The sequence below is a fragment of the Carlito syrichta genome, unplaced genomic scaffold, assembly GCF_000164805.1.
Source record: "Carlito syrichta isolate Samal-C Ts95f unplaced genomic scaffold, Tarsius_syrichta-2.0.1 Scaffold311878, whole genome shotgun sequence".
Lineage (NCBI taxonomy): Eukaryota > Metazoa > Chordata > Mammalia > Primates > Tarsiidae > Carlito > Carlito syrichta.
The window spans coordinates 264,815-281,703 of NW_007255974.1; the positions used below are offsets into that span (position 1 = coordinate 264,815).

The 16,889-nt window shown below is 46.9% G+C and overlaps 1 protein-coding gene across 5 annotated transcripts in view; it reads left to right on the top strand.

Moving 5' to 3' along the window:
* MPP4 (membrane palmitoylated protein 4) overlaps positions 1 to 16,889 on the top strand; it is a 52,683-nt gene that overhangs the window by 2,327 nt on the left and 33,467 nt on the right. For 4 of the 5 annotated variants that reach the window (XM_008069244.2, XM_021718163.1, XM_021718164.1 and 1 more), the window contains exons 3-9: positions 1,816 to 1,893; positions 5,444 to 5,524; positions 6,644 to 6,775; positions 8,259 to 8,340; positions 9,792 to 9,877; positions 13,141 to 13,212; positions 13,947 to 14,143. In XM_008069244.2, coding sequence (XP_008067435.1) covers positions 1,816 to 1,893; positions 5,444 to 5,524; positions 6,644 to 6,775; positions 8,259 to 8,340; positions 9,792 to 9,877; positions 13,141 to 13,212; positions 13,947 to 14,143 — 728 coding nt within the window. The remainder of the gene's footprint in view (positions 1 to 1,815; positions 1,894 to 5,443; positions 5,525 to 6,643; positions 6,776 to 8,258; positions 8,341 to 9,791; positions 9,878 to 13,140; positions 13,213 to 13,946; positions 14,144 to 16,889) is intronic. The other variant, XM_021718166.1, reaches the window with a different exon arrangement.

Sequence of the window (16,889 nt, forward strand, 5' to 3'; positions counted from 1 at the left end):
GAAACCCCAACCAAAAAAAAAAAAAAAAAAAAAAAGTTCTTAGAGGACAATTCTCAGACAAGAGTTATGCAAATTTCTTAGCTTAGGAAGGAATTAACTCTGGTGGAGAAGAAGATGGTAGTGCCTCTCTTTCCTCCCTGCAACTATTTTTCTTCCAGAGCCTTCTGGAATCATGAGGCCACCACAATGGCCACCAGCAGGGCCTGGCCAGCTGTCTCCAACCCTTTGTCCTTGAGGCCAACTTTGGACAAATAAAAATGCTTTAAAAAATTTTAAAATTTGTTAAAATTTTAAAAAGTAAGCTATCTGTCATTCTGCTTAGGTACTTTAAAATTTTTTACTCTAAAGTTTCTCATTTTCTAATTTGGCTAAAATGTCATGCATGGTTCACTAGCACCTATTAGTAGATTATAGGTGTACTACTGTAATTTTGTCATCCCATGCACATCTTGGTAAGAAAGATCCATTTGAAGTTTTTTCTGGGATGTGGAGGTTTCTTTCACTTACGTGTGAAATGCAGTCAGCTTTACAATGCATGTTCAATAACAGTAACACACCTTCAGCCTGAACATGAAGGACTCCTTATAGCGCTTGTTTTAGTGCTTGTTTCTACCAGGCATTTTCCCCTGGGATCACCTAAGACAGTGCCTACCGCTGTGGGCACTGCCCTGAATCACCACTGGTAGGCTATTGGCATCATTCAGTCAGCCTCCAACTCTTCTAGGTGGACGTGAGCACTGGCCCTGAGGTACAGCAGGGAAGTGGGTCATCTCAGCAGGACAGAAAAGGCCAGGTGGAGCCTGCCCCTTGGGCCTGTTTCTCCATCTCCATCTCAGTTCCGGATTAAGGGCTGCACTGGGGAGCCAGGAAGACCTGGGTGAACCCAGCCCAACTTGAGATCCTGGTGTAGAAGCATATTCCTGTGGTCAGCAGAAACCCAGTTGGAATTTTAAAAATGAGCATAAGCCGGGCATGGTGGCTCATGTCTGTCACCCTAGCACTTTGGGAGACCGAGGCAGGAGAATCACTTGAGGACAAGAGTTTAAGATCAGCCTGGGCAACATAGTGAGATCTTGTGACTACAAAAAATAAAAATAAATTAGCTGAGTGTGGTAGCACATACCTATAGTCCCAGCTACTCAGGAGGCTCAGGCGGAAGGATTGCTTGAGCCCAGGAGGCTACAGTGAGCTGTGATCATGCTGCTGAACTCCAACCTGGGCAACAGAGTGAAGCCCTGACTCAAAAAAAAAAAAAAAAAGAAAAAGAAAAGAAAAAAAAAGAAAGAAACTGAGCTTGTCCTATAGAATTAAGGGAGGAATGGGAGACAGCCCCAAAGAGCAGAGCACAGATGAACATCTGTCGTGAGCCCAGCGTCTCCTTCAGAACCCACAGTGGACCCTGAATCACACAGCCGGTGCCTTGAGCAGTTGCCCAGCACAGAGGTCCTCACCGGTCTCTGGTCCCAAAGAGCCCCTTCCTTGAGATGTCCCTTTGTGGATCATCTACAAATCTAGTGACCTCAGCCCCAGATACCCTGCCCTTACCCAGGTTAGCAAGAGGAAAAGTTTGAATTTATTTTTATCAGTGAGATTACTTGGGGGAGGACCAGCTTCTCAGTGGTAGCCAGGAATTAAGCCCTTGAAGGGTTGGAGCCACCAAGCTCAAGTTAATTCCTCCTTGGCAGCTAGAGACAACCCTCACTAGACCAACACACACTGTGTTATTCAGCTGCTCCTTCCCCCTGAGAGTCTGAAATGCCGAAAGTGAGTAGTCATGTTATCAATATGCATGCTCCCACCCTCACCCTTCTGCAGATCTACGACTGCCTCCAGGAATTTAAAGAAAAGAAGCCAGTTCCCGCCACACCCCACGCACAGGCGCTGTCCCAGGAGGTGAGGAGACTTGACTCCGCAGGACAGCAGAACTCTGACATCACCTGTCTTATGCGCAGTGCTAGCTTAAGTGAATGAAAGGCTCTCACGGAAAAGTCTCATTGACGATTACCTGCAAGGGGGACCCAAAAAACCCAGAATTTACTTGTAAAAATTGTGTACTTATCTTACATGTTTAGACTTCAGTTATTGTCAAAGCACCCTCTGTTTGATGTGAAACACCTATCAAGGTGCTTTTTCCATCGCTCAAAACAGTTTTTGAACTCATCAATTTTAATGCCTTTTGGTGCTTCTGTCATTTTTTGGTTTCGCCTCTTCCATATCAGCAAAACATTTCCCTTCGATAACTTGTTTCATCTGAGGAAACAAAAAAAGTCGCTTGGAGTGAGATAGGGTTAATATGGAAGGTGGAGCATGGGGGTCATGCCAATTAGTGATAAAAAACTGTTGAACACTCAGTATGATGTGGACAGGAGCGCTCGTAAATCACCCATCATGAACTGGGCAAATTTGTTAAAAGAATCTCCAAAAAAAAAAATTCACTGAAGCCCAAAGCAGCCTCTCACAGCAATGTTAGCTGGTATGTTGATGCCAATGGGCTCCTAAAGCACTTATCCAGGGGAGAAGCCTGTACTACAAGGGGCCCACCCCCCAAAAGATAATTCTGGGTTTTTTCGGATACCCCCTTGTATCTAATAACGAACTCTAATACAAGGAAGAAAGTTGACTGGCTCTCTCCCCAAATTAACCCTCCCTCCCTCCCTCCCTCCCTCACATACATTTTCGGCACGCATTCATTTCTCTATTTTTTCCCTCAACCTTGAACTCAAAGTGCCTACATAAACAGGGTCATGTTCCAGTAATGATTCACAAGTCTATATCTCTAGCCTGGAGGTCTCCCCAGATCCCAGCCTCAAACATCCAACTGCCTTCTCTCCATCTTACTTGGAGGTTTAATGTGCCTCTCAAGCTTAACATGTCCCAGCATGAGCCCCTGTTCCTTCTCCACCCTGCCCACTCCTATCCCCCTCTCCTGCAGCCTTTTCGAGCTGTCTTGACACCTCCATTCTCATCATCTTTGACGCTCCCTTTCTCTCATAACTCCGAGCTAATCTAATGGCAAATCCTCTCAGCTCTACTTTATTTATTTATTTGGCATCAGAGTCTCACTCTGTTGCCCAGGCTGGAGTGCAGTGACACATTCACAGCCACCCCAGTGTCGACCTACTGGGCTTCAGAGATCCTTCCGCCTCAGTCTTCCAAGTAGCCGGAACTACGGGTGTGCGCTACCATGCTCAGGTAATTTTTTTTTTTTTTTTGAGTTGGAGTCTCAGTCTGTCACCCAGACTGGAGTGCAGTGGCTGCTCCCGGCCACCGCAGCCTCGCCTGCTGGGCTCCGACGATCCTTCCACCTCAGCCTTCCAAGTAGCTGGAATTACAGGCATGCACTATCACGCCCGGCTAATTTTTTGATTTATTGTAGAGATGAGGTCTCGCCTGCCCAGGCGGGTCTCGAACCCACAGGCTCAGGCAATCCACTCACCTCAGCCTCCCAAAGGCGCGGGATTACAGGCTGAGCCACCGAGCCCGGCTCAGGTAATTTTTTATTTACTGTAGAGACGAGGTCTCTCCAAGTTGCCTGGGCTGGTCTCAAACCCACGGGCTCAGGCAGTCCACTTGCCTCGCCTCCCAAAGTGCTGGGATTCCAGGCTGAGCCACTGAACCCGGCCTCACCTCTACTTTAAAAGAGATCTGGAATCTTCCCACCTCTGTGCCACCTGATCTAAGTCATCATCATCACTTACAAAGAACATGCAGTCTAGTCTTCTATCTGGTCTCCTGCCTCCACTCTTGTCCAACACAGCAGCCAGAGAGATTCAAAGCAAGTCAAATTATGCCACTACTCTGCTCCAACCCTTCAAGTGACCTCACCTCTCAGAGTAGTCACCAATATCCTTATGTGGCCACCACACACACATGCCATCAAGCTGCCATGACCTCTTTGATGTCACACTCCTGCTCTCCCCATTTGCTCTGCTCCAACCACGTTGGCCCTTCGTGGTTGTTTGAGTCCATCAGACTTGCTTCCACCACAGGCCTTTGCATGCGCTGTTTTCTTTGTCTGCAATGTGTTGCCCATGTGGCCACATGGTTTGCCCCTCATCTCCTTCCAATTCCACTGAGATGTCACTTTCTCAGTGAGGAGTTCCCTGACCACCTTTTAAATGGCATCCCCTGCTGGCACTCCCAGCTGCCTTCCTTGGTTTATTTCTCTTCTTAACTCTTCTCATCAACAAACAAAACTATTTTACTTATATGTTTTATGTATCATCCGTGTCTCCTCACTAGAATGTGAACTCCATGAGCATGGGGACTTTTGTCTGCCTGTTCACTGTTGTTTTGTATCACCTAAAACAGTGCCCAGTGCCTAGTAGGTGTTCAATAAATACTTGTTGAATGAATGAAGGAATAAGTGTAATCTATTGTATTATTTATTGCCCAAAACACATTTTAAAAAAATAGAAAACAAAAAAGAAAGAAAAGAAACTCTATCCAGTAATCAACAACTCAAATTGTCCCCAGTTTTCCACAGGAAGATATACATATGATGTTTTATTCTACTGTAATCCTGGTGACTGGAGACAAAGATTTGTAAACCGCTAGTTTTTTTTTGTTGTTGCTTTTGACTTTTTTTATTTTAAAGACGTGGGCTACAATTCAGGGTTAGGTATACATATGTTCATTATGCAGGTACCCTTGTGGATGAGGTGTGCCCCCCCAGCAGATTCCCACTACTGCTAATCCCTTTTTTCATTTTTTTATATTATTATTTTTTTATTATCAAGATGTGGGGTACAATTCAGGGTTAGGCATACAAACATTGATTATGCAGGTACCCTTGTTGATGAGGTATGTAGTTTTCATTTGACTGCGTATTATGACGGGAGACTGCTAAAAGTTCATGGGTGGGGATGATTGAGGTCTTGAAAGGTCTTATATTTCCTGAAAGCAGAACATCTAAACCACAGCAGAGGGTTCAGAATTGATTCTGTTTAGCAGTTTTTATTGCAACAAACATTAAATTTGCTAATACAATAACATTCTGAAATAGAAATTTTTATTCCCAGTTTCTATTTGGAGAGCGTCTCATGGGGTTAAGTTCCTGAGTTCCCCAGGAATGTACCTAGAGACATTCATGTAAATGAATAAGCCTGGAAAGCACTGACATTAGCAAACAGCTATTTTAGAGTCATAGAGGAACAGCACCTTGGTACACATGCAGTTATAAAATTAGTCCGTTCTTCCTCCGAGTCTCCATGTTAGGGTTTAGCATGATCCCAAATCTCAAATTCTACTTGCTGTAGCAAAGTGTACTGAATAAAAAGACAGTAGGTTCCTGACTGTAAAGGTGATTTTTAAAAAGTTCCAATAACTGCCTGCTGAAGGTCGACAGCACGTTAGTAGATGTATTTGTTATCCAGCCTGGGTGAGAATAGCCAGGGGATAAAGTTTATTTTAATGTCATGGTGTATGTTTTTCCATGAACCAGGTAGTGGAGCTGTTACTGGAGACTCCACCTTCCCCTGAGATCCAAGAGCTGAGACGGACCCTCCAGGCCCCGCACTTCAAGGCAGGTGCTTGCTGAAACAGAAGAGATATGCCCAGCCAGCACATTAAGGGATCTGGGAAGAAGAAATAACTGTGGTGGGAAATGTGCTCTCGGAATAGACATCCTGTTACTGTACATGGGTGGCCAATGGGCTGTCTCAAACATGTGGAACATGATGTGACAGGCTCAGTGTTGTCAATCATGCATGAGGCAGCATCTAGAACATTCCATGGTCTCTTGTTTATCCCACAAAGCCATGGTCCAAGAAGCACACATACCTCCTTTTCAACTTGGGAATTTTTTACATTTTGGATATGTACAAAGGTGTTTGGAATTTATAGCATAATGATGGTTACTCCTGAGAAGGGGTGTATGAGGAACATCTGATTACAGAACGGAAACCTACGTCTTAGTACTTACAGATTTGGAGATTAATCTATCAACAGATTAGAACTTCAAAAAAATCTCTGCACTGGAATTTATGAGCCAAAAATTATAGTTCACAAGGCAACCATCCATTATCAAATATCGTCAACAGCACACACTACTTGGAGAATTGTCTCTGAGTTGCAACTAAATCCTGTCTGCCAATCTCAGGCAGGGCTGTAGAATGACAATTTCTCCACCCCATGAAATGAAAATTTAATATGGTGGGCTTTTTGAAGAAACTCTGATCCTGTCCTAGACTAGGGAGCTACTTTTCATTCTATTCCACACAGGCACTTGGGTATTACTGATGAATTAAGCTGCAAGATGTTTTATGACTGTCTTTTATTTTGTCTTAATTAGGAAAAATATTCCAAAGTTGTTTTGTAGTTCAAACTTGATAGGAACCCCATAGATTACATGGGCTTCCAGAAAATAAGAACAATATATCTTAGCAGAAATGAACGAGTATATTATTCATTGCATATAGATCTGTTCCTTGTCCCCTTATCTTACCAGGGACAATAAGTGCACCTGCCTCATAGAATTATTGTGAAGATTGAATTTATTCACATAAAATGTGTAGAACCATGCTTGGTGTGTACATGTTCAGTGTCTGTTGTTGCTGTGTGTCTTCCATAGTACTGAGTCGCCATCTTCTAGATGGCTGTATACTACGTATTACATGTTCTCACCTTTTCCTTCCCTGTCTAGGCATTGCTTAGTGCCCATGACACGGTAGCTCAGAAGGACTTTGAGCCCCTTCTCCCCCCACTGCCAGACAACATCCCTGAGAGTGAGGAAGCAATGCGGATTGTTTGTTTGGTGAAAAATCAGCAGCCCCTGGTAAGGAAGTCATTTTACCTTTTCATTTCGAATTATACCAGGGTTCATGGTGAGCTAAGTTCTGTCTAGTAGTTACCAGGGCAGTCATCTTATCTGTGTTCAAACATACAAGGTGGGACTCCAAAAAACCTTGACATTTATTTATTAAAAATTGTGTATTTATTCTTACATGTTTAAACTTCAGTCACCATCAAAGTACTCTCCATTTGATGCAAAACACCTACTGAGGTGCTTTTCCACTGCTCAAAACCATTTGTGAACTCATCCATTTTGATGCCTTTTAGTACTTCTGCTGTTTTTTGTTTCACCTCTTTCACATTGGCAAAATGTTTCCCTTTGAGAACTTTTTTTCATCCACGGAAACCAAAAAAAAATTGTTTGAGGCTAGTTTGGGTGAATAGTGGGGCAAGGGGGGTCATGCCTTTTTTGGTCAAAAACTGCTAAACACTCAGTGTGGTGTGGGCAGGTGTGTCGTCATGATGGAAGAACCAGTCACCTGTTTGCCACAACTTGGGAAATTTCTTCCACAAATCATGACACAACCTCAACACTTCCAGATAAAAACCTTGGTTGACCGTTTGATGCAGAGGAACATATTCCGAGTACCGCAAACGGCCCACCCTCCAAAGAATAATTCTGGGGTTTTTTTGGTCTCCCCTCATATAGTGCTGATAATGACTGCAATCTGTATGATTTTTGCCTGCGGCTTCAAACATGTTACATGTCATAATGTTTTCACTAAGGAAAGATTTCTGCCCAGGGTTTTTCTTCTTTGAAAAGTAAGACAAGATTTACAGATATTTTGGGGGGAAATAAGATGTACATATTTTATTTTATTCTTTGGCTTTCGGACGTGCATGCATTTCACTCAATTCCAATGCATTTGCCTAAATTCTTCTCCTTCTATTAATGGGAAGATAAGTAAGGCATTAATTTGGTTTTCTAAGAATAACCCCTCTAATTAGGCTGTAATTGTGGGAGCTTTCTTTATCTATGGAAGGATCGAAGTATACTTTTATGTCTATGTGTTTGGATTGAGACCTCAGGAAACCAAAGTTGGACAGTCTTTCCTTTTTTGTTTTTAGAAACAGTTTTGCTCTGTTACCCAGGCTGAAGTGCAGTGACATGATCATAGATAACTACATTTCAAATTCCTGGGCTCAGGCAATCCTTCTGCCTCAGCCTCCCGAGAAGCTAGGACTAAATTTTTTAATTGGTTTTTGTAGAGACAGGGTCTCAAACTCCTAGCCTCAAACGATCCTTCCACCTTAGCCTCCTAAAGTGCCGGAACTACAGGTGTGAGCCACTTCCTCCATCCTGGTCCTTCCTTTTTGATGACATGGTACAACTGACAGGCCACAGGGCAATTTCTGGCTGGTGTTAATATCCTTGTCTGAAAGACCAGAGCTGCAACACTTGAGGGAATCCACTGGAAGAAATGTCTTGTGAGGTATCAGAGGGATCTTCTGTATTCTCTCTCCAGGGAGCCACCATCAAGCGCCACGAGATGACAGGGGACATCCTGGTGGCCCGGATCATCCACGGTGGACTGGCTGAGAGGAGTGGTGAGCTGGAGTGGCAGGGGACAAGTGTTACCAGATAAACAGAAGCCTTGACTGTTTAGACTTCTTCCCAGAGAAATGCCCACTTCCCAGCTTAGGCCAAGGCCTTGTTAAGTCCCACTGCTTGGTTAAAGCAATGAAGAAAGAAGGAACAACTATTCCAGCGAAGTCTTACTCCCCTCCTTTGCCTCATCCCTCCCATCCTAGGCACCACATTCACGACCTCAAAGGCAAGGATTGTAATGCCGTTTTACAAAGGAGAAAACTGAGGCTGGAGGAGATTAGGAAGCAATTCACTTGCTCACGGTTACACAGCTTGAGTCAGGCTCCAAGCCCGGGCCTGCCTGGCTCTGTATTCCCAGATTATTCTTTCCATTTGGTCCTCTTGCTTCCAAAAGGGCTTATGTCTTCCCCATCATGAGATGCCTTTGCATCTTCTCCCAGGCAGCCAGATGTTTGCCCTTTCACCACTCTGCTTCTGAAATGTGTACTTCTCCACCTGCTGCCCCTCGGCCTCAGCCCCTACAGCCCCTGAGACCCTGCCACCATCTCCTTGTGAACACCGAGGGTCCCCTCACTTCACAGGCCCCTCCTTCTCCCTCAGTTTTGATTCTGCTTTTCTACCACATGTGATGCTATCGACACCTCGTCCTTGGCTTTTGTCCTGTGATATACTCCCACTTCTGGTCTCATCTCTCCGATGACGCCTCTGTTTTACCTCGTACTTCTCAAGGGTTACTCTTGAACCCCAGGATTCTCTGCCTTTCCTCTTTTGAAGAAGACCTCCCCCATCTCCTCTTCATATCTCATCTGTGGACAACCCCACCCTTTCTGTTTTTGGTGCTATCTTCTTACCAGTGCTCTGGTTCCATTTGACAACATCAGATTAGCAAAGAATTTTTAAAAACCCATCAGTGAACACCAAGTGTGGGTGAAAAGGTGTAAAAATGGAATGCACACACATTCCTGGTGGCCGTGCAAGTTGGAATAACCAGGTTGTTTCACTATTATTCTTTTACAATAAATTAAAATTTTTTGTTTTTGTTTTTTTGAGTTGGAGTCTCACTCTGTCACCCAGACTGGAGTGCAGTGGCCGCTCCCGGCCACCGCAGCCTCGACCTGCTGGGCTCCGACGATCCTTCCGCCTCAGCCTTCCAAGTAGCCGGAATTACAGGCATGCGCTACCACGCCCGGCTGATTTTTTGATTTATTGTAGAGATGAGGTCTTGCTGCCCAGGAGGGTCTCGAACCCGCGGAATCAGGCGATCCACTCACCTCAGCCTCCCAAAGGCGCGGGATTACAGGCTGAGCCACTAAGCCTGGCTTAAATTAAAATTTTAGAGGATGCTTGGGTGAGCGCATTTGCTAGGTAGCTGTTGGGATCGCTACCTCTGTTTTTGTTTTTGTTTTTAATCTTTCTCTGTGTCCTGTGTTTTCTGTCTCTGTCTGCCTAGGGTTGCTGTATGCTGGAGATAAACTGGTGGAAGTGAACGGAGTTTCTGTTGAGGGGCTGGACCCTGAGCAAGTGATCCACATTCTGGTAACCATCTTCTTCTTCCCTTTTTGTTCATCACATAGTGAGATGCCCAGGCTGACCTGGGCCTGCCAGGCCCATGTGTGTGTTGTCTGGGACGGGATTCAGGTCCTCTTGGAGGTTTCCTCCCTCCAGGCCCCCAGACCTCATCTGTGGCTGTAGCAGGAAAAATAGAGAGATCGTGACATTGAGACTATTATAGGAAGTGGCACTTTATTACACTGGCTAGCACAGCGGGCTCAATGGAACTAATGCGTCCAAACCGAGCGCCCCAGAACAGGAGATCTGGGGTCTTATACCCTCGTTTAGGTAAGGGAGGGGAGTCGTGTGGAGTGATTACATATTTTCTTTGGAATCTTACAAGGTTGTACTCAGCAAAAATCAGATTTTTCAAAGAACAAATGGTTTCCAGGAACTGCAGGCTTGTAAACCGTCAACTTCAGAAAGGGGGTTTTAGATAAGACTCTTCCATTTCCATGAAATAGCCAGTCTCTGGGCCATTTGGTCTTTCTTAAACAAAACCTGCTCGGTGCCTGGCGGGTCTTTAAAGTTGCAACTTGCCTTTCAAAAGGAAATACTTTTAACTGCTATTAACCCCTCCTTCTTGCCACTGGGGTAGTGGCAGCCCAGGTGAGGCCAACTGCTGATCCCAAATCAGCTACATGTGTTTCTGTGTTTATTCACTCAATCATACAAGAAATATATTTGAGCATTTGCTGCATCCTGCCACATGGCCACGCTCGTTGACTACCCTCCTCCACCCCCAGAAGTTTGGCCTCCAGCTGGGAAGCCTCCCTTCCCAAGCTGCTCCTTCAGCCTCAGGGGGACTGCCCCTGGCTCAGGCTCCTCATCCCCTGGGTTGCTCCATTGAAAACTGACTCCGTGGCCAGGCTTGGTGGCTCAGCCTATAATCCCAGCACTTTGGGAGGTCAAGGTGATTGGTTGCCTGAGCCCGCGGATTCGAGACCTCTCTACAATAAATCAAAAATTAGTCGGGTGTGGTAGTGTGTGCCTGTAGTTCCAGCTACTTGGAAGGCTGAGGTGGAAGGATCGCTGGAGCCCAGCAGGTCAACATTGGGGTGGCTGTGAGTGTGCCACTGCACTCCAGTCTGGGCAACGGAGTGAGACTCCAACTTAAAAAAAAAAAAAAAAAGAAACTAACTCTGTGACAGGCAGAGTGAAACATTTGTCTTTGTTTTTGTTTTCACTTTGAGATAGAGGATCATTCTGTCACCCAAGATGGAGTGTGATGGCGCAAGCATAGCTCACTGCAGCCTCAAACTCTGGGGCTAAAGAATCCTCCTGCCTCAGCCTCCCAAGTAGCTGGGACTACAGGCATAGGTCATCGTATCTGGACAATTTTTATTTTTTTTCTTTGTAGAGACAGGGTCTCCCTCTGTTGCCCAGGCTGGTCTTGACCTCCTGGCCTCAAGCGATCCTCCTGCCTTGGCCCCCCAATGTCCTGGGATTACAGTCATGAGCTTCTGAGCTCCAGAGTGAAACTTTGGAGAACAATCTCAACCTAAGCAAACCACCCCCTCTCCCCACACTTTTATGCAGCTGGGATCTGTTCGGCATCTTCCTTGAGGACAGCTTCGGGGCAGAAAGAAGTCATGAGATGGCAGCCTATGGGGAGGGGGATGGTCTTGGTGACCCTGCTACTGCTCCTTGTGGTTGGAGCTGAGGGTTTGTCGCCCAATTAGATGAGACACTGGTCTCTATTCGCTTCCCACTTCTACCCTTCACACCATTCCCTCAATCGCAGTTGAGTTGTTAGCAGCCCTAGCAGCATGTTCCCCCTGCTTCCCCCATGCACACCCCAAATGTGAGGCTTGAGACTGATTAATATATAGTAGAAGCCGGGCTCGGTGGCTCAGCCTGTAATCCCGCGCCTTTGGGAGGCTGAGGTGAGTGGACTGCCTGAGCCCGCGGGTTCGAGACCTGCCTGGGCAGCGAGACCTCATCTCTACAATAAATCAAAAAATCAGCCGGGCGTGGTAACGCATGCCTGTAATTCCGGCTACTTGGAAGGCTGAGGCGGAAGGATCGCCGGAGCCCAGCAGGTCGAGGCTGCGGTGGCTGGGAGCGGCCACTGCACTCCAGTTTGGGGGACAGAGTGAGACTCCAACTCAAAAAAAAAAAAAAAAAAAAAAAAAAAAAAATATATATATATAGTAGATAGACTTGTGGTTCTCAAACTGGGTTCCTGGGGGAGTGCTGGGTTTACACAGCGATGGCTTAGAGACTGAGGTGGTTTTGTAGGACAAGCCCTGCAAAATCTCACAAGCCACTGCTGCAAGATTCTGTGTGGCATACGAGGGAGTCTGGAGTCCTGTAGGGAGTATAGAGGGAGTCTGGAGTCCTGTACCTCACAGACATGCATGTTTCTACCTCGGCCCTTCCTCCGCCCGTCGTGGGGTTGTGCATGTAGAATCATGAAATTCCTAAGAGAAAGAACGGGGTCCTGTTCATCTCTAGATGTATCTGTCACAGTGTATGTCACAGACAGATTTCTACCTCCCCCATCATGCTAGAAGGGTCTCTGTCTCCCCCATCAGTTTGAGGGCTCTCCATCTCCACCCTTAGCTTGAATGCTTGTCAGTTTTCCCAGGAAGGAGGTGAGGAGGGTAAGTGAGATGGAGATCTCATCTCTTCCCCCAGGGCTGTGCAACAAAGACCTTACTGGGTGGGGTGTTTCTTTCTTTCTTTCTTTTTTTGCATTGGAGTCTCACTCTGTCGCCCAGGCTGGAGCGCAGTAGCATGCTTACGGCCACCCCAGCGATGACCTACTGGACTCCAGCGATCCTTTTGCCTCAACCTTCCAAGTAGCTGGAACTACAAGCGCATGCTACCATGCCCAGCTAATTTTTTATTTATTGTAGATATGAGGTCTCGCCAAGTTGCCCAGGTTGGTCTTGAACCCACGGGCTTAGGCAATTCACTTGCCTCGGCCTCCCAAAGTGCTGGGATTATAGGCTGAGCCACTGAGGGTTTGTCAGTGGGTGAAAGGTTCCTGGAAGAGACCATTTCAGTGTGGGTTTTATCAGACCAGTGACCTGGAGCCCCACAGCAGGGTAAGAGCACAGCTAAGCTGAGTCCTCATTTCCGCCTCTAGGTGGGGACTGTCAAACAGTTGAACCCTTGTGGAAATCTCTTTGGGGAATGTTACCAGTAGACCTGGACACATTCAGCTGTAACTCTGTTCTCCAGACCTCAGGAACTCTTCTGGTTTTGTGACTTGCCATCCTTCCCCTTTTGTCATTTTCTAGGCCATGTCTCGAGGCACGATCATGTTCAAGGTCGTTCCAGTTTCTGACCCTCCTGTGAACAACCAGAAGATGGTAAGAGTGCACTGGACCCTTGGTCTCACACCCAGTAAATCCCCAAGTAGCAACAACAGTGACTGTGATATAGAATGTTGCTATCCTATTATATGTTGAGTATGGGTTCAACATTGGTTTTATTTTATTTTTTTTAGTTGAGGTCTTACTCTGTCACCCAGGCTGGAGTGCAGTGGCACAATCATGGCTCACTGCAGCCTCTGTCTGCGGGGCTTAGGCAATCTTCCCACCTCACCCTCCCCCAAGTAGCTGAGACTACAGGCACACACCCCCACACCCAGCTAATTTTTTTTTTTTTTATAGCAATGAGGTCTCAATATGTTGCCCAGGCTAGTCTTGAACTTTTGGGCTCAAGCAATCCTCCCACCTTGGCCTCCTAAAGTGTTGGGATTACAGGCATGAGCCACTGCGCTTGGCCATATTTTTCAATACTGATGGCCTGAGGGACAAAATGAGTAAATGAAGACAGTAAAAGGAATAGGGTTCCAGGGAGTCTAGAAGCAACATCACAAATGGTGAACGTTTGAACAAAAACTTCTCAGAGCTAAGAGATGCTATTCCCAAAGATACCTTTTTCTGTGGTACTTAGACTCAGTCCAGGAGGCAAGTTCTCTTTTTTGGTGAGGGTGGAGAGGAAAGACAGGAGTAGAAAGTGGGGTGGGAGAAACGGTGTGAGCTGTGCCAGTCCATGGGCAAGGGTTCTTCTGATGGTGCCATCCTGCCCCTGCCACCAGGTGTATGTACGAGCCATGACGGATTACTGGCCCCAGGAGGATCCCGCCATCCCTTGCATGGATGCAGGATTGCATTTCCAGAAGGGTGATATCCTCCAGATTGTGGACCAGAATGATGACCTCTGGTGGCAGGCCCGTAAGATCTCAGATTCTGCTACCTGCGCTGGGCTTATCCCTTCTAATCACCTTCTGAAGAGGTAAGGAGAGTTGTCCTTCCTGGACTCAGGACTGGGCCATCAGGAAATAAGTTATTTTCCTCTGGCTTGTCACTGCAGTTAGGTTAAGATAAAGAGACACACGTGGATGGATGGACACAAACACACCCTGGTTTATAACTCTGTATGTCAACTTATTGATGATAGACCCTGAGCATTTTAAATACCAAGGGGACCAGAATAATCACAGCTAGAAAAAAGAGCAAAGTGCTTGGGAAACAAAATGAAACTTAAAAGCACTAGAGTCTGAGTGTTTGTGTCCCCTCCAAAAGTCATATGTTGAAATCTAATTCCAAAGGAGGTGGGCCTCCAGGAGGCGAGGAGGTTATGAGGGTAGAGCACTCGTGAATGGGATTCGGGACCTTATAACAGAGGCCCAGTTGCACTTGTCTGCCCCTCCTGCCATGGGGGGACACGACTCAGAGGCGCCCCCTTCTGCCATGTGAAGATGCAGCTAAATGGCACCATCTGTGGGGCAGAGAATGGGCCCTCACCAGACACAGAATCTGCCAGTGGCTTGATCTTTGATTTCCAGCCTCCAACACTGTGGAGCAATGCATTTCTGTTGTTTATAAGCCATCCAGTTTCTGGTACTTTGTGACAGCAACCCGAACAGACTAAGATAAAAAGGCCTGAATCTTTCAAGACTGAGTGGAGACCTCAGCTACTGAATTTCAATCCACTGCTCCCACCTTACGCTGCGGAGGTTTGGTGAGATCCCAAGGGAGCGAGTGAAACCAGGAGGGAGAAGCCATTGAAGGCTCAGTAGATGGTAAGAGATAAGAGGAAATGGAACTAGCAAAGGAATTGAGAAGAAATGATCGGGGAGGCAGAATGATAGTCAAGTCCATGTGGGCTCTTCATCAGTCATATCAATGCTGCTGAGAGGGCTGAGACAGCCTGGATTTAGCAATATGGAGGTCATTGCAGGTCTTAATGAAAGTGGTTTCAGTGAAAGTGGGGCCAAAACCCTTATTAGAGTGGGGCGGTGAAGGAATGGAGGGCAATAAGCCTGGAAAACTCTCTGAGACATTTTGGTATAAAGCAGAGCAGGGCAATGGAGAAACAGCTAGAAGGGAGGGCAGAGCGGTATGAGAGAAATTTCTAGAGGGGTGAATAAAGCTCGTGGGAGTGCCCAGTGAGAGGGAAAATGTTTATGATCCAGGAGGAGGAGAAGAGAATTGCTGTGGCTGATGTCCTCAAGCATCGAAGGAGATGTGCCCTGTAGACAAGCAGAGGCGTTGACCTGATAGGCTTGTCGTGAACAGCCATCCATGGGAGTGGTGCCAGGAGGGAAGGTCAAGTAGGTGGGCTCAGCTGATGGTGGGGAACATGGCGTGAGCTTGCAGAATGTCTCTTCCAACAGCTCTTATTTTCCCGCTGAATTGAGAAGCAACATCATATGCAGAGAGCAGGGTGGGTGGGGAGGTGCTGGGAAGGAGAGGAGGCAGCTCAAGAAGTTTCCATAAGGCTGGAGAGCACGTGGACTAGGTAAATATTGCATGAGTTAAAGGTCATACACTTGAAGGGGCTCTAGGGTGCAGGTGCAGTTTAGACAGAGGGCTGGATTTAAAATGAGAGAGAGCCTAGTGGGTGGCTGTAAGGATGGACTGGGGCATTTAAGCTACTGAGGAAGGAGGTAAGGATGTGCAGCAGGTGAAGTCGGTGAGAAGGAAATAGGACCAATGGGTTGTAGGTTCTTATGGGGTCTGATCATGGGGTTTGGGAGATGGGAGGGATTGGCAGGAGAAAGGGGCGCCACAAGTTGAAGTTAAGGAGTGACTGCAGTTTTCAACACCGAAAAGGTCTTGGGTAGGACATCGGGCAGCAGTGGCTGGGGTAGGACAAGGTGGCGGTCACTGGGAAAGAGATCAAGTCCTGAGAACCAGGGTGCTGGGAAAGCATTATTGTGATTATTAAAACCGAGAGCCCGGGTGCGGTGACTCAAGTCTGTAATTCCAGCACTTTGGGAGGCAGAGGCGAGGGGATTGCCTGAATCCAGAGGTTCGAGACCAGCCTGGGCAACTTGGTGAGACCTTGTCTTTACAATAACTCAAAAAATTAGCCAGGTATGATAGCTGCACCTGTAGTTCCAGCTACTTGGAAGGCTGAGGCCAAAGGATCACCTGAGCCCAACAGGTCGAGGCTGTGGTGGCTGTGAGCATGCCATTGCTCTCCAGTCCAGAGTGAGACTCCAACTCAATAAAAAAATTAAAAAAAAATTAAAACCTGCGAGAGCTAGGACAGCATGGTGCTGAAGAGTATGGGTGCCAAGGGAGGATCTGGCGATGGCTCCCGGGAAAGCAGAGGGATGATAGTCCAAACTGGGGCTCCTAGGGAGAGGGAGAATGATCTAGAATGGCAGTCAGAAGGAAGGACACCCCCCACCTCACCTCCAGACCCATGGATGAGGGCTTCACCCAACAGCCCGCTGAAGTCATCAACATATCACGCCCATGTTCATGTTCTGTGGCTGCAAGCCAGCTGCAGTGACAGTGTCCACACTGTAGAGATCAGCAGGCTCCAAAGCAGGGCTCCCTTCCCCCAGAGCTGCCTCTCCAGCACACATCAGGGGAGGGGAGGGAACACTCTCCTTTGGAAGGTTGCAGGGGAGAGCAGCGACCTCAGAGGGAGCTGGGGGCCAGGCAGAGCAAGGTGCAGGGCGCCAGGAAGAGGCTGAGGTTTGTGTTCGAAGATTTGTTGTGGGTTCCAGAGGCCACGAGCAGTG